This window comes from Ornithorhynchus anatinus, chromosome 10 (genome assembly GCF_004115215.2).
Source record: "Ornithorhynchus anatinus isolate Pmale09 chromosome 10, mOrnAna1.pri.v4, whole genome shotgun sequence".
NCBI classification, from domain to species: domain Eukaryota; kingdom Metazoa; phylum Chordata; class Mammalia; order Monotremata; family Ornithorhynchidae; genus Ornithorhynchus; species Ornithorhynchus anatinus.
In genome coordinates, this window is record NC_041737.1 from 53,776,153 (window position 1) to 53,801,642 (window position 25,490).

The 25,490-nt window shown below is 51.0% G+C and overlaps 2 protein-coding genes across 3 annotated transcripts; both read right to left on the minus strand.

The window, feature by feature from the left end:
* Positions 1-5,148: 5,148 nt before the first annotated feature.
* Positions 5,149-9,321, minus strand: LOC100086949 (zinc finger protein RFP-like). Its single transcript, XM_001516939.5, has 3 exons — positions 9,080-9,321; positions 7,147-7,437; positions 5,149-6,789 (listed from the first exon to the last, which is right to left on the minus strand). Exons 2-3 carry the CDS (start codon positions 7,430-7,432, stop codon positions 6,158-6,160), a joined length of 918 nt encoding a protein of 305 aa, XP_001516989.2. The 5' UTR covers positions 7,433-7,437; positions 9,080-9,321; the 3' UTR covers positions 5,149-6,157.
* Positions 9,322-16,219: 6,898 nt separating this feature from the next.
* Positions 16,220-23,572, minus strand: LOC114814636 (gastrula zinc finger protein XlCGF52.1-like). 2 transcript variants are annotated; one of them, XM_029073393.2, is made up of 5 exons: positions 23,474-23,572; positions 21,985-22,112; positions 20,515-20,684; positions 19,826-19,939; positions 16,220-17,558 (listed from the first exon to the last, which is right to left on the minus strand). In XM_029073393.2, the coding sequence occupies exons 3-5, from the start codon at positions 20,639-20,641 to the stop codon at positions 16,468-16,470; spliced, it is 1,332 nt and encodes a 443-aa protein (XP_028929226.1). In that variant the 5' UTR covers positions 20,642-20,684; positions 21,985-22,112; positions 23,474-23,572; the 3' UTR covers positions 16,220-16,467. The 2 variants fall into 2 exon arrangements, with proteins under 2 accessions (XP_028929226.1, XP_028929227.1); XM_029073394.2 differs by lacking the exon at positions 21,985-22,112 and having other exon boundaries at positions 23,474-23,566.
* Between the last annotated feature and the right edge of the window lie 1,918 nt (positions 23,573-25,490).

Genomic DNA, 25,490 nt, shown 5'->3' on the forward strand with positions numbered 1-25,490 from the left:
TCGGAGGGCTTGCGGGGGGTGAAGGGAGAGGATTGAGAGGTTAGAGGGAGAGGGGGGTGGGAAATGGGTGGCTTGGGAAGGTTGGAAGGACTCGTATCTGCCCCAGTGCTTAGTATAGGCATGCAGTAAGCGCTTAATAAATACTGTAAAAAAAGGGCCGGGAGGTACTTAGAGAAGTAGCGTGGTCTAGGGGAAGGAGTGTGGGCCTCGGAGTCAGAGGCTCCGCTGCGTGGCCGCTTAACTGCTCTGTGGCTCGGTTCCCTCATCTGTAAAATGGGGATTCGATCCGACTACCTGCACTGTGAGCCGTATATGGGACAGGGACTGTGTCCAACTGGATAATCTTGGATCCACCTCAGTGCTGAGAATAGTGATCGGCACATAGTAAGTGCTTAATACTATAAGCTACGGAGGGTCTAATGACTGGGAAATTTTGATAGAGCCCAGATGGAAGAGGAGAGAGAGGCAGAAGGATTGGGATTCTAGTGGACTGGGAAACCTTCTAGACTAAGTCCATTCAATTCCATCGTATTTATTGAGCGTTTACTGTGAGCAAAGCATTCTACCAAGAGCTTGGGAGAGAGTGTAATGTAACAGTGAACAGACACATCCCCTGCCCACAATGGGCTTAGAGTCTAGAGGGGGGATAGACGTTAATATAATTTGGGGCAGGGAATGTGTCTACAAACTCTGTTGTACTATCCCAAGCTCTTAGTACAGTGTTTTGCACAGGGTAAGTGCTCACCGAATACCACTGGCTAACTGGGGACGAGGAGCTAATGGGAGATTAGCTCCGGAAGGGAAGTCAGGACAATGCCCGATGGGGAAGACGCACTGGGAAAGGAGACAGAAACAGGGAGAGAGAAGCAGAAACAGAGGGAAAAAGGAGAGGATTTGGCGAGGAGGGAGGATTGGATCGAGGCGGAACGCGCGAGAGAGAAACCGAAGGGGAGAGGATTTGGGTGTCTGGAAAATTAGGTGGTTGGGGATTGGGGGTGAGGAGAGAGAAAAGAGTGGGAGTGGGGAGAGCTCCTAGGTAAATATATTTTCGGAGGACTAAGGAGAGATAGAGAAGGGGACACTGTATCGAGGAGCCGGAAGATTCACCGAGAGAGCCGGGTAACTGGAATGGAGAGGTAGTTCGTTCAATCACAACGAGCACCTACTGTGTGCGGAGCATTGGGAGAGTGCAGCAATAAAGAGGCACTGGTGATATGGCCTAGGCTCAGTGACTTACGATTCTGGGGGGAGTCGCATGTTGTTGTCTCTGTATCTCTGGAAACCAGACGCCTGTCTCTCTTCCCGTATCCTCTTAGGGACTCACTGTTCTGTTTCCGCCCATCCCTGTCTCTCTCTCTCTCTCTCTCTCTCTCTGTCTCTCTCTCCTGCAACTGTCTCCGTGTGTCTCTCGCTGTCTCTGTCTCTCTCCTTCAGATGGCCCCAACTCTCCGCCTTGCTCTCCTTCTCTCCAACCTGCTTAGCCTCATGGGGACCCTGGAAGCAGCACCTACTCCCAGGGTAAGGCTCCCCGTTTTTCCACCACCCCTTGGCTTGGGGAAACCGAAAGTGCCTGACGAAAGACACTCTGTTGATGGTATCTGTTAAGGGCTTACTCTCCGTCGAACGCTGTCCTAAACCCTGGGATAGCTACGAGTTAATCAGATCGGACCCGGTGTCTGTCCCACGTCGGCCTCACGGTTTTAATCCCCATTTTACAGATGAGGTGAGGCACAAGGAAGTTGAGTGACTCGCCCGAGATCACACAGTGGACAAGTGGCGGAGCTGGGATTAGAACCCAGGTCCTTGTGACTCCAGCCCGCGCTCTATCCACTAGGCCATGCCGCCCAACTCCGCCCCCACGTTCTCCCCTGGCTCCTTTCTCCTGACGTGGTTACAGCTGTGACGATGTCCCATTTCTGGGTCTGTCCCCGGTTCTCTAGAGGACAGAGCATCGTCTAGTGGATGGAGTAGGGGCCTGGGAGTTAGAAGGTCATGGGTTCTAATCCCCCACTTGTCTGCTGTGTTGCCTTGGGCGAGTCACTTCACTTCTCTGGGCCTTAGTTACCTCATCTATAAAATAGGGATCGAGACTATGAGCCCCATGTGGGACATGGACTGTATCCAACCCAATTTGTATCCATCCCAGCGCTTAGTACAGTGCCCGGCACACAGTAAGTGCTTAACGTATACCACAATTACTATTAGGGCGGAGGCGGCTGGACCCTCAACAGTGCCGGATACCTCCTGGGGCCCGGTGAGTAAGGTTCTCCTTCCCCTCGCTTCTTCCCTGGCTCCCTCTTTTCGCTCCTTTCACCCCAAAACTCTCTCCTTGACCCTCTTCCTATCCCCAGCTCAACCATCCACCAGCCCCCTGTGAAGCAGCGTGGCATAATGGGTAGACCACAGGTTTGGGAGCCAGAGGATCATGGGTTCTAATCCTGGCTCTGCCATGTGTCTGTTGCGTGACCCTGGGGCAAGTCACTTCTCTAGAACAGTGCTCAGGGCTTAGAACAGTGCTTAGCACATAGTAAGCGCTTAACAGATACTATTATTACTTCTCTCAGCCACAGTTACTTCAACTGTAAAATGGGGATTAAGACTGTGAGCCCCACGAGGGACAGGGACTGTGTCCGACCCGATTTGCTTGTAAATCAGCATTTATTACAGTGCCTGGCACATAGGAGCCCCATTCATTCAATCATATTTAATAATAATAATAATGTTGGTATTTGTTAAGCGCTTACTATGTGCCGAGCACTGTTCTAAGCGCTGGGGTAGACATAGGGGAATCAGGTTGTCCCACGTGGGGCTCACAGTCTTAATCCCCATTTTACAGATGAGGGATCTGAGGCCCGGAGAAGTTAAGTGACTTGTCCACAGTCACACAGCCGACAAGTGGCAGAGCTGGGATTCGAACTCATGAGCCCTGACTCCAAAGCCCATGCTCTTTCCACTGAGCCACGCTGCTTCTCATTTATTGAGCGCTTACTGTGTGCAGAGCACTGTACTGAGCGCTTGGGAGAGTACAATCCAACAATAAGCAGACACATTTCTGCCCACAACGAGCTTACAGTCCAGAGTGGGGGAGACGGCCGTCAATGTAAATAAATTACAGATATGTACATATGGGACAGGGACTAGGTCCAACCCGATTGGCTTCTATCCGCCCCAGTGCTTAGGACAGTGCCTGGCACATCGTGAGCACTTAATGAATACCTTAAAAACCGACTCCCTGATCCCCAGGCCCTATTCGCTCGACAAGACTCTGCCATTCACAGCTCCGGTCCCCGCCTCCTCCCCCCGGCCAATTTATGTCCTCTCTTTGATGGATTTTGGACCAGGGGTGGGGTTGGGAGTGCGTCTTCTGCCTCTCCAGCCCCAACCCTGAATCCCTTAGTCACCCATCCGTGCGTCCACCCCCTCGGCTGACCACCCTTCCGTCTCCCAGATGGCTCTCCGTCCTTCCACCTTGAAGATCTGGACTTTCAGAGCCACCTGCTGAAACTGCTGTCCCAGCCAGAGATCAGAGGTGAGGGGTGAAAAACATCCAATGGGCTGCAGTGAGGCCCGCTGAGAATCGGGGGTGGGCGTTGTGGGAAGAGAAAGGGGATTGATGGGGAGGAGGAGGGGGGTTCAAGGGCTCGGCCCGGTCCCCTCTCCTGATTTCCTTTCTGTTTCCCCTCTAGATGTGGGGGTGTTCAGCTGGGGTTCGTCTGCAGACGAGGAGACACGGCAACCGTAGCTGTCAGTGTCACGCCGGCTTCCTCTCTTCCTTCGCCTCCTCGCCGTCCCCCACCCGCCTCAACTCTGTTCTGACTCGGTTCCCTTCGTCTTCGGGGGTAGCCGGACGTCATTCCCCTATTTCGCTGCCGGGCAGATTTAACCTTAAAGTGCTTTTCGGAGCCGTTCCCGGTAACCTGGGGATGACTTCATAGCAAACCCGATTCCGATCCGACCGATTCAGCCCCGCAGTGTATTTGTGGAATAACTCTGTAGCAACTTGATAAGACCTCTGGAATGTCTGAAACAACTTCCAAGTGATGTTTCCCAGTTCCCTCTTCAGTCTGACCCATAAGACCCATTACCCAGTGCTTGGTACAGTGCCTGGCACGTAGTAAGCGCTTAATGAATTCCATTATTATTATTTCTTCCGCCCCATTTTGAATCTTCCCTCCGAGAGAGGAGAAGGGAAGATGGATGGGGGTAGTCAGAGAATAAATGCCTTCATTTCTGACGGGCCGTGACTGTGTATGTTTAGTGAGGGGGAGGAGGTGAAGTTGGGGGAAGGGCTCCTGAGGGGAGAAAGGGAACGGTAGAAGGTCACGGGAGTGAGAAGCAGTGTGGCCTAGTGGGTTACAGCCCGGGCCTGGGAGGCAGAAGGGCTCTGGGACTGGAGTAAGTCAAGGCAGGAAAGGGCCCCAGTGAAAGGGCTATCTGCCCCTGAGGCATATGACTATAATCGATTGTATTTATTTCCAACAGGCTGGTGTAGTGGGTAGGGCGTGGGCTTGGGAAGCAGCGGGTCCTGGGTTCTAATCCCAGCCCCGCCATGTGTCTGCTGTGTGGCCTTGTGCAAGTCATCTCGCTTCTCTGTGCCTCAGTTACCTCATCTGTAAAATAGGAATTAAGGCCATGAGCCTTAATGAGTGGGACAGGGACTGCGACCGACCTGATGACCTTGTACTTGCCCCAGTGCTTAGAACTACATAGTGAGTGCTTTACAAACACGTTATTATGCTGTAAGTACTTGCATATCATTATTATCATACTGTGGGCAGAGCACTGTGCTAATCGCTTGGGAGAGCATAACATAAAGTTGGTAGACATGTTCTTTGTCCACAACAAGCTTACAGTCTCAAGGGGGAGACACGTTGATACACCCGACAACCCAGACACGTACGACGCCGTATGTGCTGGGCCAGGCACACGGCTACGCCGGACCCTTCCCCAGTTGCAGCCCTCAGGACTACCATAGCCGCAAGACGTGTGTTTGTATTTCGTGGGCCTTGGCTTGTTGTGCTCTCCCAAGCGTTCAGTACAGTGCTCTGCACGTAGCAAGCGCTCAGTACATCTGATCGATCCATTGATCGACGTGTTCTCTCCGGCCACCTTCTTCTGCCGAACAGTAGGTCGGACAACACGTGGGAATACCACAAAGGCCAGACGTTTTATTAACGCTCATCGTCCCGGTCTTCAACTCATCAACTCTTTCTCCTGAAACTTAGTTGACAGTAACGCCCAGCGTGGAGCTGGACACTGTATTGTGGAAGAGAACTTCCCGGGTTCTACGTCGTGTTCGAAAGGGTAAGCGAGAGACGGCTTTATTACCTACCAGCGCTAACGGGGCGTGGTTGTTGACGGGCAGAGTTCCTCTGCTAGTCAAGGCCAGCTCAACTGCAAATAATACAAAGGGTTCAAAATTCTGGCTTCACACGTGATCAAAAAGCATAAATCATTGTACGTATCTTAATGCAATGGCAGTAATTTCTACTCGGGGTAACTACTAGGCCCTGCCTGGTTCTCCCCATTATAAGGATCTGGTGAGCAAACACTACTGATAAGCAGGTTAGAAATCCTGACCCGGCTTCTTCCTGCCTCGAAACCTTAACAAACCAAACTTCTTGTCAGATAGATACCTGGCTAGGACAGAACAAAGGAGAGGGGAGGATATGCGATGTGCCCGCTTTGAGTTAATGGCAGCGTGGCCAGACAAAATGGATTCCAGGACTAAAGGCCCATCACGTCCCATCCGTACTCTACTATTTCTCTCCGTATTCTACTATTCCTAGGGACCCTCGGCACCGGAGTTACTCTCGTTCACTTAAACGAGGGGATTAGGGACAATCAAACTGGCCTCGAAACAAAATAGCTTAGGGGGAATGGTTGGAGGAGAAGGGGCTGAAGCAAGGCTGAGACATCATGCTTCCACATTATCTAAGCTAAAGTAGTTGGAAATCCTTAACTTTTAAACAGATGATAACTGGTAGCGTGATATCTTTGCTCCAAACCTATGTATCTTGCCGAGGCGCTGATCCTCGATGGTGTGGGGAAAGCTGGATATCGGGGTACTGGCCACTCTTTTTCTCTATATTCTATGAGGGTTAAACAATTCTCCCCCATTCCTAAAGTTCGGTACTTTGCGAGAGAGGCCCCGACATCAGGGGGTGGAGTCGTGAGGTTCCACGGTGGGGGCCGCTGGGTTCTCTGGAGGAATGTCGGGTTCGGGGAGGTGGCCGGGGCCTCTCCAGGCTCCAACCGGCCCCGGGCAGATGGTCAACGGGGCCACGTTCTCCCCTCCGTCCGGAAGCTCGACGCAGAAGAAAGGCCGCAGCGGCTCGGAGAAAGTGTCCGAAAAAGTGAAGATGTGGGAGCCGCAGGAGACGTCGTAGAAAGAAATGATTCCGGCCTCTATGTCAAGGAAAATTGCCACGCGGTTAGGACACTCCCTCAGGTAGAGGGGAGTCTGGGGGCTTGTGGAGGCCCAGAAATGATGCCTCTCCCTTAGGCAAATGGCCCAGAATCCTTCTTGAGGGGAGAGCGTAATATCTCCCTTCCGCGTCCCAGATTCCAGAGTCACTCCGATATCCCACTCCGTCTTGCCCTCCACCTCCACCTCCCAGAAGTGTCTCCCGTGGGTGAATCGAGAGGAGCCCAAGACGCAGGCGGTTTCATCGTATCGCTCGGGGGTGTTGGGAAGGGGCTCCTCCCTGAATCCACACCTCACACTCCTCAAATCTTCGGATAAGACTAGGTAGCTGTGGGCCGTGCTGGGATCCAGAGTCATGTCCTCTGTGGAAGTAATAATGATCGTGGTATGTGTTAAGCGCTTATTCTGTGCTAAGCACTGGGCTAGATACAGGGCGGATTCAGTCCCTATCCCTTATGGGGCGCGTAGGCTAAGGGGAAGGGTCAAAGGGTACCGGGTTGCCATTTGCCAGCTGAGGAAACTGAGGCCCGGGTCCCCCCGCCTCATCCCGGCTGCGTGTCGGCCCGTGACTCTCCTTTTCCCTCCGACCCCCAGGAGTCTTTCTCCAAATTAACCGGCCCCCAAGCTCAGAAAAAGAAGCTGGTGCTTCTGTGAGGAAGCCCCTCTCCTTCGTTTGGGACCGCCCGGTTACCCTCGGCCGGTCGAGACCTGCCACCTACCTCTGAATCTGAGCATCTCTTTCTTCAGGCTCAGGGTCCTCTCCAGGAGACCTCTCTGCCGTTGGACGAGGCGGGCCAGGTTCCCCAGCTGCCGATCGGGCCGGAGATTCGCCCTCTGGGAGACCCCCCTGCATTCGGGGCAGGTGAAAGACACCTCCGCGGCGGAGCAGGACCATCGGAAGATACAGGAGAGGCAGAAGGTGTGTCCGCACTCTATGGACGTCGGGTAAGAGAAATAATCCAGACACACAGGGCAGATCACTTCATCCTGGAAACTCTGGGCCATGCTCCCTGAGGAAGATAATCAGGTGCGTTTTTAGATCCATCAGAGGTATTTACTGAGCACCTACTGTGATTAACCTGATTAACTTGGACCTACCTCAGTGCTTAAAATAGAGCTCGGCACATAGTAAGTGCTTAACGAGTACCATGATGATGATGATGATGATTAATAAAAGGCCCTGGGATATTCACCCCATCCCAGCTCCGAACACTTCTGCGCAGCGTGGCTTAGTGGATGGAGCACGGGCCTGGGAGGCAGAAGGACATGGGTTCTAATCCCGGTTCCGCCACGTGTCCGCTGTGCTACCTTGGGGAAGTCACTTCACTTCTCTGAGCCTCAGTTCCCTCAACTGTAAAAGGGGGATTAAGACTGTGAGCCCCCTGTGGGACAGGGATGTGTCCAATCTGCTTAAGTTTTATCTATCCGAGAGCTTAGAACAGTGTTCGGAACATAGTAAGGACTTAACAAATACCGTAATTATTATTCTCCGTCATTTCTCCTGTCATTCATTTTAATGTCTGCTTCCCCCTCTAGACTGTAAGCTCCTTAAGGCCATGGATCACGTCTACCCACCCTATTTTATGGCATGTTCCCAAATGTTCAGTACAATACTCTGCACCTAGTAAGCGCTCAATCAATACCCCTGATTGACTGATCGATCGAAGAGCGCTGTACTAAGCATACGGGCGGTACCCTAAGAAGTAGACGACATGATCCCTGCACTCTTGGAGTTTACAATTCATTGGATATTTGATGTGAAATGTTCCGATGGGTTCTAATCCCGGCTCTGCCATCTGTCTGCTGTGTGATCTTGGGCAAACCACTTCACTTCACTGGGCCTTCGGGATCTCATTCGTAAAACAGGGATTGAGACTGTGAGCATCACGTGGGACAGAGCCTGCATACAACCCGATTTGCTTGTATCCGCCCCAGCGCTTAGCACAGCGCCTGCCATATAGTAAGAGCTTAACAAATTCCAGAATTATTATTATGCAGGCCTGGCCTCATCAATTTGGTGTTGATGTTTTAGTACAAAAGATGTCACGCTTAAGGTCTGGTGCTTCAGATTTAGATTCTGCCTCTTGCCTGCTGTGTGACCTTGGACAAGTCACATAACTTCTCTGGGCTTTGCTTTTCTCATCTAGTGCTCTGCACATAGTAAGCATTCAATAAATATGATTAAAATGAGGTTTAAATACCTCCCAGTTAGACTGCGAGCCCCAAATAGGACAGGAACTGTGTCCGACCTGATTATCTTGTTTCCACCCTGATTATAGTACAGCACATAGTAAGCACTTAACATAACACAATTTATTATTATTATTATTATTATTATTATTAAATCAGTGGTATTTATTGACAGCTACTATGTGCAGACCACTGTACTAAGTCAGTCAACTGTATTGAGCACTCACCGTGTGCAAAACAGTGTACTAAGTGCTTGGGAGAGTACAATATAACAGATAATATTCCCTGCCCACAGCGAGTTTGGGAGAATATAACAGAATTAGCAGACACATTTCCTGCCCTTAGCGAGTTTACAGTCTCCTAGGGAAGATGGACATCATTATTATTATTCAGCAAATATAAATCAATTCATTTGGATCCTCTTCCCATATCCAGTGTTTATCTCCATCAGAAAAGTCAAACCTTGTGGTCTCTCGTAGCTGTTTTCATGAGGTCGAAAGGTAGGGAAGGACTCCTCGGAAGCCAAGTCACGCTGCCGCTGTCTCTGAACTGGGGTTTTCTCTGAACTCTGCTGCTCTCTTGATCTGGTGTTTTTCGGCTCTTCGACTTCTTGTTCAATAGCCCTTTGCCCTGGTTCTTTTAAAAACACTTTTCCCTGATTACATCTCCCCTAAACTGTGAACATCGCCCTGATGCTATCCAAGTCCCTGGAAGAAATCAATCAGAGGAAGGGGCTGGGGCATTCACACAGAGAGCGTAATGGTGTCCGCCCAGTTAGGATGTGCACTCCCAAGTGCTTTGTGCAGTGCTTTGCACACAGTAAGTGCTCTGATAGTCCCACATCCACTGGTCAGGGATGTCACGTTTTTGTGGCTATCATAAATATATGACAAAGCCTATTTCCCAGACGTGCTCCATGGTCAGCTCCTTGAAGGCAGGGGTCGGGTTTAGCAACTCGTAACTCGGACAAGCACTTAGCACGGTGCTCTGCCCAGAGTAAGCGCTCAATAAATACCACTGATTGACTGGGAAACAGGGGCGTTTCTGGGTCCGTTTCTCAGAAGGTGCCGCCGGTGCTTGCCTGAACTCAATTCTAGGTACCTTCAATAATCAATCAATCAGTGGTAAGGGCCGTGATCAAATTCCTTGGAAAGGTGACTGATCAAAGTGGCGGGGTGGAGTCTGGATGGTGACCTTCCCCTCACGATCCCGCCCTCCTTGATAATGGGATAGAGAGGTTTAGGCTGACACCTGGGGTTAATAATAATAAATCTGGTACTTGTTAAGCGCTTACTAAGTGTCAAGCACCGTCCTAAACACCGGGGTTAATCGGGTTGGACACAGCCCTTGTCCCACGTGGGGCTCCCAGCCTCAATCCCCATTGTACAGAGGAGGCCCAGAGAAGTGAAGTGACTTGCTCAAGGTCGCACAGCAGACATGGGACAGAGCCGGGATTAGGGTTCTGTGGGGGCACCTCCCCATCCAGCCTGGAAGGGAATGGTTCCAGCTCCGGGGAAGAGGGCGAGGGGAACTTCCCCTCATAATCCTCATCCCCTCATAGCCCCAAATCCATGACCTGCTTCAAAATAATGATGGTATCTGTTAAGCGCTTACTGTGTGCCAAGCACTGTTCTAAGCGCTGGGACAGATATAAGGCAACCAGGTTGTCCCACATGGGGCTCCCCGTCTTAATCCCCATTTCACAGATGAGGTGACTGAGGCGCAGAGAAGTGAAGTGACTTGCCCACACTCACCCAGCTGATAAGTGCTGGAGCCGGGATTAGTCTCTTACTCAGGAAAGGGGTCTCCCAAGCCCTTAGGACGGTGCTCTGCACACAGTAAGCGCTCAGTAAATACGATTGAATGAATGAGATGTTCTTCGCGTTCCTCCTCCTCGCCATCACTGAAAGCTGGCTCTCCCCAGACGACACAGTCTCCCCTGCTGCTTTCTCCCGAGCGGGCCTTGTCGTCTCCCGCTCCCCCAGACCAATCTAGTGTCATGGTTTGACGGGGCAAAATGGGGACTGAGGCTGTGAGCCCCACGTGGGACAAGGAATGGGTCTTTTCCCACACCCCCAGACTCACAGAGAAAGGAGAAGGTGCTTGTGGGTTAGAATCTCCCCCTCTAGACTGTAAGATTGTTGAGGGCAGGGAATGTGTCTCTTTATTGTTGTATCATATTCTCCCAAGCACTTAGTATGATACTCTGCACATGGTAAGCACTCGATAATTATATGAATGAATGAAAGTCAGAGGTTCTGGGTTCTAATCCGGGGCTCAGCCTCTTGTGAGCTGTGTGACTTTGGACAAATCACTTCAGTTCTCTGGGCCTCATTTGCCTCATCTGCAAAATGGGGACTTAATACCCATTTTCCCTCCTCCTTAAAACTGTTTGCCCCAAAAGGGCTCTTATATCTTCCCAGTTGCTTAGACTTTCCCCACATTGTGGGACAACCTAATTAACTTGTATCTGCCCCAGTACTTAGATGCGTAGTAAGCGCATTTTTTTTTGGAAAAGGGTATTTAAGTGCTTTGATAAATTAGCCCCCCCCTTCTTCTTCCACGCCCTTCGGCATCACCCTGACATGCCCCCTTTATTCTTTCCCCCTCCCGGTCCTACAGCACTTATGTACATATCTGTCATTTATTTATCTATATTAATGTCTGCTCTTTATGGGCAGGGAATGTGTCTTTATATTGTTGCATTATACTCTCCCAAGCACTTAATACGGTGCTCTGCACACAGGCGTTTGATAAATACGACGGGATGGATGAATGAATGATTGAACTTCTCTGGGTGACACTTCCCTCTTCCATAAAAATGGGAATTTACCCAGAACCTCTGACCGACAGGCACGTGTTCTTTCTACTAGGGTATGCTGCTTCTTAATACCAAAACCACTGACTTTATATTGGGAAGGAGAGTTGCCAAGTCGCTTTTGAAGGAGGGGCTGGGGAGGGCCCTGTTGCAAGTGGGAGAGGCTCTGCCGGGGGTGAGAAACTTCCTTTAACACCATGCGGTTAGGAATGTGTCTAGCAATGTGCTTTGCAGTATGATAGAAGGCCAAACCGAGTTTTCCTTTACATGAACAGTGTACTGACCCGATGCTCTTCTTCCTCACCCTCAAGAAATCAGGGAAGAGCAAACGTCAAGAACAGCGTTGGCAGAATCCCATGGAGACGTTTCCCGCCGTCCTCCAAGGGGCAGATCCCTGGAGAATCAGTGGGAATTTAGGAGGAAACGAGACCCGCCGGAAATGAGGGGTGTGCAGAAGCCAGTGCCCGTGGGAGAGAAGCCCTTTGAACCTCTTGAGTGTGGAAATCGAGAAGATGGCATCACGCACACGAGAGGACATATTGGGGAGGAGTCCTATAAGTGTGGAGCGTGTGCCAGGGGCTTCAGACGGAAGAGATACCTCACCGCCCACGTGAGGGTCCCCTCCGGAGATAGACCCTTCCAATGTCCGGAATGTCTGAAGAGCTTTAAGAGCAAAGGAAATCTCCAAGACCGTATGCAAGAGCTCATGGGAGAGAAGCTCTTTGAATGTCTCAAGTGCAGGAAGACCTTCCACAAGAAGAGATCTCTGAGGAAGCATGAGAAGAGTCACAAAGGCATCAATCCCTGTGTATGTCTCCAGTGTGAGAGAAGTTTCAGGCTGAAGACTGAACTTACTGACCACATGAGAGTCCATGCTGGCAAAAGACCCTATCAATGCCAGAAGAACCTCACAAGCAGAAGAAACCTTATAGTGCATATGCGAATGCACACGGGAGAAGGGAAGGCCTTCAGCGAGAAAATCAGCCTGATGATGCACGGGAGGATTCACAAAGGCGTCAAACCCTGTGTGTGTCCCTGCTGGGAGAAAAACTTCGGGATCAAATACCATTTGGTGGCCCACAGAAAACCTGCACCGGAGAAAATTCCTTTCCATGCACGGAGTGCCGGGAGAACTTCAAGAGCAAACAGATTCTTCAAGCGTATAGGCGAGTGCACACGGGAGAGAAGCCCTTTGAATGTCTCGAGTGTGGGAAGGCCTTCAGCGAGAAGAGAGATCTGATGGGGTGTACGAGAGGACTCACCCAGACGTCAAACTCTGCGTGTGTCCCCACTGTGAGAAAAGTTTCAGATTCAGACACACGTTGTCGCCCACATGAGAAATCACACGGGGGAGAAGCCCTATGAATGCGCTCATTGCAAAAAAACCTTCAGTCAGGTGGATAGTCTCAGGGTCCATCGGAGAATTCACACAGGACACGATCCCTTCCGGTGTCCCAACTGCGAAGAAAGCTTCCGGTACCGAAGAAGTCTCATCCGACATGGGCTTCTGCATCCCGGAGAGGAACCACTCAGTTGCCAGCAGTGTGGGAAAACTTTCAGAGAATCACAAGAGAATACACAACGGAGAAAGATCTAGGTCCTCGGAGCAACCGGGATGCTCCATCCCTGCCGCCGGGATGGCGGTGCCTGACTTGGTGAATTTAGTCCCTCGTGCTCCAGCCTTTCTGTAAGGAAAGTTGTTTGTAGCGTGATCAAAGTTCCCGATGGCTTGTTCTCTTTCTCAGAGCTGCCAATAAAACATCTCTCTTGGTAAGTGTTCTTTCATTCAATAGTATTTGAGCGCTTACTATGTGCAGAGCACTGTACTAAGCGCTTGGAATGTACAAATCGGTAACAGATTTCTTTTTTTTTTTAATGGTGTTTGTGCACTCACTATATGTCCATTCAATTGTATTTATTGAGCGCTTACTGTGTGAGGAGCACTGTATTAAGCGCTTGAAATGTACAATACAGCAGGGAAGAAAGATAGTCCCTACCCACAACAAGCTCACAGTCTAGAGGCAGGAAAACAGACATCAATACAAGTAGAGCACAGTTGTAAGCGCTGGGGGGAGATGTGAATCGACTGCATTGGATTTAGTCGCTGCCCCACGTGGGTCTCACAGTCTAAGTAGGAGGGAAAACAGGTCTCGAGCACAGTGGCAGCGGGGGATTAGAACCCAGGTCCTCTGACTCCCGGGCCCGAGCTCTTGCCACTAAGCCATGCTGCTTCAGGGAGCAAACCCTCACTAGTTTATTACCCCCTATTTATTTTGTTAATGAGGTGTCCATCCCCTTGATTCTATTTATCGTGATTATGTTGTCTTGTTTTTGTCCATCTGCCTTCCCCGATTAGACTGTGAGCCCGTCACTGGGCAGGGATGGTCTCTATCTGTTGCCGAATTGTCCATTCCAAGTGCTTAGTACAGTGCTCTGCACGTAGTAAGTGCTCAATACGATTGAATGAATGAACCCTTCCAGTGTCTGGAGTGCCAGAAGGGCTTTAAGAACAAAGGAAATCTTAGTGCATACGAGTGCACACGGAAAGAAGCCCTTGGAGTGTCTCAAGTGCGGGAAGGCCTACGGTGAGAAGAGCAACCGGAGTAAGCACGAGAGGATTCACAAAGGCATCAGACCCTGTGTGTGTCTCCAGTGTGAGAAAACCTTCGAGGCAAGGACCGTCTTATTGCCCACATGAGAGTCCACACTGGCGAGAGACCTTATCAATGTCCGGAGTGCTCAAAGAACGTCAAGAGAAAATCTTAAGAGTGAATAGGTGAGTGCACATGGGAGAGAAGCCCTTTGAATGCCTCCATGTGAATCCAGCCCTTCTCTATAAGCCCCCGCCCAGGAGGTGAGGACCATGACTCAAGGGGAAAAATCTTGGTTGAATAAATGTTGGCATTTGTTAAGCGCTTACTATGTGCAGAGCACTGTTGTAAGCGCTGGGGGAGATACAGGGTCATCAGGTTGTCCCACGTGAGGCTCACAGTTAATCCCCATTTTACAGATGAGGGAACTGAGGCACAGAGATGTTAAGTGACTTGCCCACAGTCAAACAGCTGACAAGTGGCAGAGCTGAAGTTGGCGGGGGTGGTCTCGCGTTTCCACGTCAGCTGGATGGAAATCACTTTTCTGAGTCAGAGCAGATAAAACTTCCATTTCTTACCGGTTCTGGGAGCCTCCTGTGGGACAGGGATGATGTCTGACCTGGTTAACTTGTACCTACACTGAATGCTCCTCAAAATGTATTAAGTCCTTGACAAATACTGTAATTCAATGAATTATTTAGCAAATATGCCTGGGAGGCATCTCCACTCCCAGTCTCATCCCCATCATCCCCAACTCAGCGGGGTTCTTTGCTTCTCCCCTGCACCCCAACCTCACCCCCATCTTCCCAGTCTCCCCAGCACCGGCCTTTATTCTAAATTTTCACTCTTTTCCATAGCTCCAGCCAATGCAACTCCCTGCCCACGGGGCCACAAAGTCTGGAGGGGCCTGAGGCTGCACCTGGACAAGGTGAGGGGTGAGGAAGCAGGAAGAAAGGAGGTTTAGGGCGTAAAAGGGGCTTACTTGGGATCTGAAACAGCATGGTCTAGTAGATAGAGCACGGACATGGAAGTCAGAAAGACGTAGGTTCTAATCCCGGCTCTACTGCTTCTCTGCTGTGTAACCTTGGACTGGTCCTTTAAACTTCCCTGTGCCTCAGTTCCCTCAGCTGTGAAACGGGGATTTAAACTGTGAGCCCCAGAGACTGTTTAACCTGCTTTGCTCATATCTACCCCAGCCTGGCGAAAGTAAACACTTAACAAATGCCACAACTATAATTCTTTTTTTTAATCCCTTCTAGGAGCTGCCCCCCGATGTCCCTTCCCCGGCCCCCCCCTCCACTGCTCCTGCCACCTGGCCCTCCCCACACCGGCTGAATATCATCCTTAATCCAAGGCAGACTGGAATTGATTGAGAAATGAAAGAAAAATGCATAAAGACCATCCCTTCCCGAGGCTTAACCCCCACTGTCCCCATCACCCCACTCCCAACAGTGCCCGGGTGTCATCCTTGGCAAATCCATGATTCCACCTCCTGTGAAGGGAATTCTGAGTGCCGGGGGAGAAAGGGGCACACACAGCAAGAGCCCCACCTGCCCCGACTCCGGAACGGCCCTCCCTGACGGGATATTCTCGTAGTTCTCCACTGTAACGCCCGTGTAAGAGTAACCTCTGAGCACCCTCCATTTTCTTCCTTTATCCGAGTCACCCAGCTCCCCGCCCTCCATCTCCAGGGCATCTTTCTGAGCGTCGAACCCAAAACAGGAAGAGGTCAGAGGAACCTGCCAGTGTTGTGCCCGTTACTGAGGAAGTGGGGTGGAGGATGGCAGGACACACAGACTCCCACCCAGATCCGTTCTGGGGGTGGAAAGGGCGATGAGGAAATCCACAGTGAAGTCAGAGAATACGAATCAACCCCGAATGAACGAGAACCGGGAAGCAGTTTGGCCTAGTGGATAGAGCAAGGGCCTCAGAGTCAGAGGACCTGGGTTCTAATTGCCCCCCTCTGCCACTTGACTGCTGTGGAAACTTGGGCAGGTCACTTCACTTCTCTGTGTTTCAGGTTCCCTAAACTGTAACATGGAGGTTCAGAACCTCTTCTCCCTCCTACTTAAACTGCAAGGTCCCTGTGGGGCAGCGACTGTATCCGACCCGATCGATTCGCATCTCCCCCCAGTGCTTAGAACCGTGCTGGACACGTAGTGAGCGCCTCACAAACACGGTTAAGAAGACCACTGACCCAGAGAGATATTTTATGAACAGCTTTAAGAAAGAGAACAAGCCAACGGAAGTTTTGGCCATGCTAAAAACAACTTTCCTTGCAAGACGGCAAAGAGGCAGGGGCAAGAGGGAATCAATCACAAAGTCAGGCACCCCCATCCCAATTTCAGCGACGGAGCATCCTGGCTGCTCCCAGGACCAAGATCTTTCCCTGTTTTGGATTCTCTTGTGGGCTGGTAGACTCCCTGTCGGGCTAGGAGTTTTCAGTCACCGCTTTCATTGGGCTCCTCTCCTGTGTGAATTGTCATGTGGGCCACCAACTGGTATTTGAAGCTGAAGCTCTTCTCACAGCGGGGACAGGCAAAGGGTTTGACGCCCGTGTGAACCCTTTCGTGCACCACTAGATTGCTCTTATCGTTGAAGGCCCTCTCACACTGGAGACATTTAAAGGGCTTCACTCCCGTGTGCACTCGCTGATGCGTGTTAAGTTGTCCTTTTGTCTTGAAGTTCTTCGGGCACTCCAGACATTGAAAGGGTCTTTCTCCAGTGTGGACTCTCAGGTGGGCATTGAGACAACTCTTCTCTCTGAAATATTTACCACACTGGGGACAGAGAAAGGGTTTGACGCCCGTGTGAATCCTCTCATGCAGCATCAGACTGTTCTTACGGCTGAAGGCCTTCCCACACGCGAGACATTCAAAGGGCTTCTCTCCCGTGTGCATTCGCATATGCCGCTTAAGATTTCCTTTGCTCTTGAAGTTCTTCCGGCACTCCGGGCACTGGAAGGGGGTTTCATCAGTGTGGACTCTCATGTGGCTAGTGAGACTTTTCTTATCTCTGAATCTACTCTCACACTGGAGACATACACAGGGTTTGACGTCTATGTGAATCCTCTCATGCAGCATCAGACTGTACTTCTCCCTGAAGGCCTTCCTGCACTTGAGACATTCGTAGGGCTTCTCTCCCGTGTGCACCCGCATATGCACTAGAAGACATCCTTTGCTCCTCAACCTCTTCCGGCACTCCGGACATTGGAAGAGTCCCTCTCCGGTATGCAACCGCATATGGGAGTTGAGGCATTTCTTCCGTTTGAAGTTCCTGGCACACACTCCACACTTAAAGTGCTTCTCTCCGGTGAGCTTGGCGCCATTTTCTTGAATCCCACGCTCCAGGCGTTCAAAGGGCTCCTCTCCGGTGGGTACTGGCTTCTGCGGCCCCCTCCTCTCTACCGGAGGGTCTTGCTTCCTCCAAGATCCCCACTGATTTTCCAGGGATCTTCCCTTTTGATGGTGGGAATCGTTTCTCTGGGATTCTGTCAACACTCTCCTGGGCGTTTGCTCTTCCCTGATTTCTTCTGCGTGAGGAAGAAGAGCATCGGGTCAGTACATTATTGTTCCTTAAAAAGAAAATTCAGTTTGGCTGCTACAGCGCTGCAAAGCACACCGCCAGACACGTTCCCAACCATGCGGTGTTAAAGGAAGTTTCTCACCCCTGGCTGAACCTCTCCCACTTTCCACAGGGCCTTCCGCAGCCCCTCCGTCAAAGGCCACTTGGCAAGTCTCCTTCCTCCTACTATCAAATCAGTGGTTTTGGTATTGAAAAGCAGCATACCTCAGTGGACAGAATACATGCCTGTGGGTCAGAGGGTCTGGGTTCTAATTCTGGGCTCTGCCACTCATCTGCTGTGTCCTTGGACAAGTCACTCCACTTGTCCGGGCCTAGGTTTTCTCATCGGTAAATTGGGGACTCAATGCCCATTTTCCCTCCTACTGAAGACTCTGAGCCCCACAGGGGCTCTTGTATCATCCCAAGTGCTTAGACTGTGCACCCCAGGGGACACAAGGATTGTGTCCAACCTAATTAACTTGTATCTACCCCAGGGCTTACACACATAGTAAGCACTTTAAAAAAAAATAGTATTTGTTCTGCACTTCCCTAAGCCTCCCTTTCTTCTTCTCCCACTCCCTTCTGCATCACCCTGACTTGCTCCCTTTATTCATCCCCCCTCCCAGCTCCACAGCACTTATGTACATAGCTGTCATTTATTTATTTTTATTGTCTGTCTCTTCCTCTAGACTGTAAACTTGTTGTGGGCAGGGAATGTGTCTGTTTATTATTATAGTGTACTCTCCCAAGCATTTAGTACACTTCTCTGCATACAGCAGTTGCTCAAAAAATACGACTGAATGAATGAATGAATTTCTCTGGGTGACAGTTCCCTCCCCTGTAAAAATGGGGATTGAGACTGTGAACCCCATGTGGGGAATGAACTGTGTCCAGCTTGATTAGTTTGTATCTACCCAGGCACTTAGAACAGTGCCTGGGACATAGTAAGCATATAACAAATACTATAAAAAAAAATAGGAATCAGGTGTACCTACTCTTTTGCATTGTGCTCGCCCAATCAGTACAGTGTTCTCCACAGAATGAGTGCTCAATCAGGAAAAAGAGTTATGATATTTGTTTTTTTATGGTATTCGTTAAGAGAAAAAGCAAGGCCTACTGGACAGGGCACGGGCCTGGGAGTCAGAAGGACCCGGATTCTAATTCTAGCTCTGCCACTTCTCTACTGTGTGAACTTTGGCAAGTCGCCTCACCAAACCTCGTTTGCCTAATTTACTCTTCTGGTAAACTCTTAAATTCCATTTTGAAAAAAACAAAAAAAAGTGATTACTATGTGTCAAACACTGTTTTAAACACTGGGATAGAAACAAATTAAGTTTGACAGGGATGTATGCATGGGGCACACAGTCAAAGCGTTTGAGAAGATAGAAGAACTCCTATGGGGTTCACAGAAGGAGGGAAAATGGATATTGAGTTCCCATTTTGCAGATGAGGGAACTGAGGCCCAGACAAGTGAAGTGACTTGTTCAAGGTCGCACAGCAGACAAGTGGCGGAGGCCAGGATTAGAACCCAGAAGCTCTCATTTTTATTCATTCATTCAATCGTATTTACTGAGCTTCGTACACGAAGCACTTGGGAGAATACAATATAAGAATAAATAGATACATTCCCTGCCCACGGCGAGCTTTCAGTCTAGACTCTTGACCCATAGGCACCTCCTCCTCCCCCAGTGAGTCTGGGGGTGTGGGAAAAGATGAGACCCCCCTGGAGAGAGCAGCAGGTTTGAGAGATGGTGGAGGAGGAGGAGGAGTGATTGGGTCAGAAACAGGTCAAAGATGAAGGGAAGCTTCCCCACGATGGAGCAGGGGTCTTGTTCTTGGTTGCGGCCTTGGCGGGGGGGGGGGGGGGGTTCTGGGGCAGGGAACAGCATGAGCGATGAGGAGGGTTTGGATGGTAGTGAGTTGGACAAGGACAGGATTACAGGGATGGGGTGGGGAGGAGTTGGGTGGAGTAGGGACGGGGGGTGAGGTGGGAGAAGACGACTGGGAATGGGCTGACAGGAAGTGGGGGGAAATCGAAGGGTCATTGGTCACCAAGCGTGGTAATTGAGGTAAAGGACGGCAATAAACTACTTCATCCAGTGATGCCCCAAGGAGATGGTTGAATCGTCCTTGGGTCCTGGAGAGCGGAGAGGCCAGTGATTAAGAGTAACAGACTGGGTTGCTGTGAATGGAGGAGAAAGCAGGGGCTGTGTCTGGTGTGACACTCACGCTTACCTGTCCAGGCCTCTTCGGGGAAAGTCCACTTGGGGTGAGATGGAGGTTCGGGGATCCACGGACCTTCCCCCTTCTGCAGTTTGCGGATACAGTGGGGCTTCGGATGCCCGGCTCCTGGGGAAGCAAACAGTGAAGAGGAATGAGTGGAGATGACAGACACAGGTGCCCTCCCTTTCTCCTATCACCCGCTATGTATTGGGTGCAAATTACTCTGACAGTAGCAGAGTTGTTAAGTGGGATTTCGCCCATGGAGTTTCCTACCCTGGGCTATACAGGGAACTGGCCAGAAGCCCCTCCTACGGCAACCTCCCTCAATCTCAGAATGCTGTACCAACCGCCTACCACCCGTAGATTGTGGACAGCAGAGGGGATCGATCAGTCGTATTGATTGAGCTCTTCCTCTGTGAAGAGCACCGTACTAAGCTTCTGGGAGAATACAACATAACCGTATAGGAATGCCAGAAGCTGTTCCGACCACCTCCCATCAGGAGTGTGAAGAGCAGAGGGGATCAATCCATGAAATTTATTGAGTGTTTATTTGTCTAAGCAGTTGGGAGGGCACAATATAACAGAGTTGTTAGACACGTGCTCTGCCCATAGCGAGCTCCCCTTCTAGAGGGGGACGGTGGCCTGTCGATGACCCCTTCCATGAGGATGACCCTCACCTGTCCGGCCCTCCGGGCCCTTACCCAGTGACTGTAGATGTCCGTAGTTCTCCAACATGACGGTCGTATAGAGCTTCTTCTGAGTGCCTGCCAAGCTCTCCCATTCCCGGCGGGTCAGGAAGATGGCCACGTCCTCGAATGTCACCTCCATTCGTCCCCTCTCTTCTTCCTCCAGGGACTGAAGAACCAAATACCTGGGAGAAAAGGGGAGAAGAGGAGGAGAACAGCCAGTCGACTGTATCGATAAAACAGATCAGTGCCCTGTCCACAACGAGTTTATAGTCGAGAGAATGGACCTAGAAAAATGAGTCACTAATAATAATAACACTAATGTTGGTATTTGTTAAGCGCTTACGATGTGCAGAGCACTGTTCTAAGCGCTGGGGGAGATACAGGGTCATCAGTTGTCCCATGTGAGGCTCGCAGTCTTCATCCCCATTTTACAGATGAGGGAACTGAAGCCCAGAGAAGTGAAGTGACTTGCCCACAGTCACCCAGCTGACAAGTGGCAGATCCAGATTCGAACTCACGACCCCTGACTCCCCAGCCCGGGCTCTTTCCACTGAGCCACGCCGCTTCACTAGCACACACACATCCACCCACTCCCAGCCCCCCAAGGAATAACCAGAAACAAATACTAATCACGTCCCCGGCTGTGGAGTGGAGCCTTCTCTAGAATCTGAACCTGGACATATTCCCTTTATTTATTTTTTTAAAATGGTATTTGTTAAGCATTTACCACCTGCCAGGCACCGTACTAAGCCCTGGGGTAGCTCCAAACTAATCAGATTGGACTCACAAGCCATGTTCCACTCAATCCCCATTTTACCGTGGGGGGAAACTAAGGCCCAGAAACACGGCAGACAAGTGGTGGAGCCTAGGCCGCTCCACCCCGGTGCTGTCCCTGCTCAGTAATTAACAATTATTCTTAATTACTCTAAAAATCATCCTCAGCAATTCAACAACTATTTCCAATGACTATCCTGCTGCTGCCTTCCAAATCCTTGGGATAGGATGCCTAAACCTTCCCAGCCCTCTAAAAGGAAACACAATTGCAAAACGAAAGTAAACATCCAGGCCTTTAGCCAGGCTAGGGTGAAGAAGTCCATCTGAACCTTAAGATCAAAGTGACGAGCAAAGATGAACAAATTAATCCCACTTTTAATACCCCATTTAATTTGTACTACCCAGCAAATAGATCTCTCCGTCGTGAGCTGCTGTCCCCTTTATCACAGACTCCTTAGATCTTATGGCTGACGACAGTTTTTCGCATAATCTTATTTTAGTTAACTCTTATTATCCGTATAAGCAGAGGAAAACTCCAGATTCTCGTCCCGGCGATTCTTTTCTTTCTCTTTCTCTTTCTCTCCAGGAATCGGTGAGAGAAAGAGACCGGAATCAAGGGCTACATTTATACAAAATTTGTTCCGCGCGGCGAATTGAACTTCCCTTTCGGGAGGGATATGATAATAACGGTGTTTGTTAAGCACTTACTATGAGCTAAGCACTCTTCTAAGCGTTCGGAGAGATTCGAGGTCAGTAGCTTGTCCCAAGGGGGGAGCGCAAAGTCTTCATCCCCATTTTCCAGATGAGGTCACTGAGGCCCAGAGGAGTTAAGTGGCCTATCCAAGGTGACACAGCAGACAAGTGGCGGAGTCAGGATTAGAACCCACGTCCCGACTCCCAAGCCCGTGTTCCTGCCAGTAAACCACGCTATTTCTGAATTATTATTAATCCCCACACACACAGCACTTGTGTACATATTTATAATTCTATTTCTTTATATTAGTGATGTGTCTATAATTCTATGTATTGATATCGATGCTAACGACGCCTGTTTGCTTGTTTTGGCTCCCGTCTCCCCGCTTCTGGCCTGGGAGCCTCTTGGTCCCCGAACTGCAGTTTCCAAGCGCTTAGCAGAGTGCGCTGCATCCTGCGAGCGCTCCATAAATCCGACCGAGTGAATTGAGAACTTGGGGAGGAAGATTCATTCAGTCGTACTTATTGAGCGCTTACTACGTGCAGAGGCCTGTACTGAGCCCTTAAAATAATAATGACGGCATGTGTTAAAGCGCCTACTGGGTGCCAGGCACCGTTAGAGAAGCAGCGTGGCTCAATGGCCAGAGCCCGGGCTTGGGAGGCAGAGGTTATGGGTTCGAATCCCGACTCTGCCCCTTGTCAGCTGGGTGACTGAGGGAAAGTCACTTCACTGGACCTCAGTTCCCTCATCTGTAAAATGGGGATTAACCGTGAGCCTCACTCACGTGGGACAACCTGATCACCCTGTATCGACCCCAGCGCTCAGAACAGTGCTCTGCACATAATAATTATTAACGGCATTTGTTAAGCGCTTACTATGTGCCAAGCACTGTTCTAAGATACAAGGTAATCAGGTAGATACAAGGTAATCAGATTGTCCCACACGGGGCTCACAGTCTTAATGTGGAAACTGAGGCACAGAGAAGTTGTGACTTGCCCCCAGTCACACAGCTGATAAGTGGCGGTCCGGGATTCGAACCCATGACCTCTGACTCCCAAGCCCGGGCTCTTTCCCCCGAGCCAGGCTGCTTGACTAATAAGCGCTTAACAAATACCAACATTATAATTATTCTCAGCGCGGGGGGATCGAAGGTGACGAGGTTGTCCCACGTGGGGCTCCCCGTCTGAATGCCCATTTTGTAGGTGGGGACTAAGGCCCAGGGCAGGGAAGTGACTCGCCCACCGTCACCCGGTTGTGCTCGGCAAACGGCGATCGCTCCCTAAATACGGTCCAGTGAATGGAAAGGGTGGGGAGGAGGGGAGTGGGCGATGCGTTGCGGGCCGGAAAACCCTGCGGCCGGGGTCTGCATGTGGCCAAACGCTGCGGCCCGGCCTCATCCTGCACCTTCCAGGCCTCGGCCTCCATCCTGCAGCCCCCGGCCTCCACCCTGCAGCCCCCGGCCTCCATCCCCCATCCCCCAACCTCCATCCCCCAGCTCCTCACCTGGTGCGGGCCGAGCAGGGGTCCGGGGGGGGGGGTCACCCCCGGGGTCACGGGGGGGTCACGGCCCACCGCCCTCGACCGCTCCAACCAAGCTCCCCCCCAGCACTGGCGGCCAGCACAGAGGCGGCCGGGCCGCCCCGCCCCTACCTCCCTGTGATGGGCGGCCGGGCCAGGGACCACCCCCCTCCCCGGGACCCTCCCCCGGACCCGCCCCTCCGGGCCGGGCCCCTTCCCGCCCCCGCTTCTGACTTCATTCCTTCCCGCACTCCTATCTACTGTGTACAGAGCGCTGTAATAATCCTGATAATGTTGGTATTCGTTAAGCGCTTATTATGTGCCGAGCACTGTTCTAAGCGCTGGGGGAGATACGGGGTCATCAGGTGGTCCCACGGGAGGCTCACAACCTTCATCCCCATAATAATGATAACGTTGGTATTCGTTAAGCGCTTACTATGTGCCGAGCACTGTCCTAAGCGCTGGGGGAGATACGGGGTCATCAGGTGGTCCCACGGGAGGCTCACAGGCCCCATTTGACAGATGAGGGAACGGAGGCCCAGAGAAGTGAAGTGACTTGCCCACAGTCACACAGCTGACAATAATGTCGGTATTTGTTAAGCGCTGACTATGTGCAGAGGACTGTTCTAAGCGCTGGGGGAGATACAGGGTCATCAGGTTGTCCCAGGTGACGCTCACGGTTAATCCCCATTTTACAGATGAGGTCCCTGAGGGCCAGAGAAGTGAAGTGACTTGCCCACAATCACACAGCTGACAAGTGGTGGAGTCGGCATTCGAATCCATGACCTCTGACTCCCAAGCCCGGGCTCTTGGCACTGAGCCACACTGTTTCTCTCTGTACTGAGCGCTTGTGTTCCTCTTTGGTGGCTCGGGACGGTGGCGACATCGTCCTTGGCCTGGGGGGGGGGGTCCCCCGATTCGCCAAGGGACACCCTTCTGGCCTGTAAACTGATCGAGGACAGGGACTTTGTTTATTGTTAGAGCGTGCTCTCCTAAGCGCTCAGTACAGTGCTCTGCACGCAGGAAGCACTCAATCAACAAGGGTGACTAAATGAATGTGGCTAACTTCAGCTTCTGAGTCCTCCAGTGAAGGATGTATGTGTTCCCCCAAGCCTGTTTTCCAGACTGTAGGCTCGCTGTGGGCAGGGAGTGTGTTTATTGTTAGAGCGTGCTCTCCCAGGCATTCAGTACAGTGCTCTGCACACAGGAAGCGTTCAATCAATAGGGTTGGCTGAATAAATGAGGCTGGTTCAGCTTCTGAATCCTCCAGCCGGGGACGTGTGTCGCCCCTAAGCCTGTTTTCCAAACTGTAATCTTGCTGTGGGCAGGGAATGTGTCGGTTTATTGTTAGAGCGCGCTCTCTCAGGCGCTCAGTACAGTGCGCCACCCGCAGGAAGCGCTCAGTGAATAGTATTGATTGAATGATTATGTGCCCAGGGGCTGCATTTATCAGCTTGAGACCTCTTCTTCTTTGGCCCTATTTACTGCTCTAGGAATGAGCCTTCAGAATGACTCCTCGGGAATCATCCTGGACTAAAAGATTTTGGTGGAGCAGCGTGGCTCAGTGGCAAGAGCCCGGGCTCGCGAGTCAAAAGTCATGGGTTCTAATCCTCACTCTGTCAGCTGTGTGGCTTTGGGCAAATCGCTTAAGTCCTCTGTGCCTCAGTTACCTCATCTGTAAAATGGGGGTTAAGACTGTGAGCCCCAGGTGGGCCAACCTGATAACCTTGTAACAACCCCAGCGCTTAGAACAGTGCTCTGCACATAGTAAGCGCTTAACAAATACCCACATTATTATTATTATTATTCTCTGGGCCTCAGTTACCTCATCTGCAAAATGGGGATTAAGACCGTGAGCCCCACGTGGGCAACCTGATCACCTTTGTATCCCCCCTCAGCGCTTAGAACGGTGCTTTGCACATAGTAAGCGCTTAACAAATGCCATCATTATTATTATTATTTATGGAAATGTTGGGGGATTCTGTGCCCCTCGGAGTCCTCC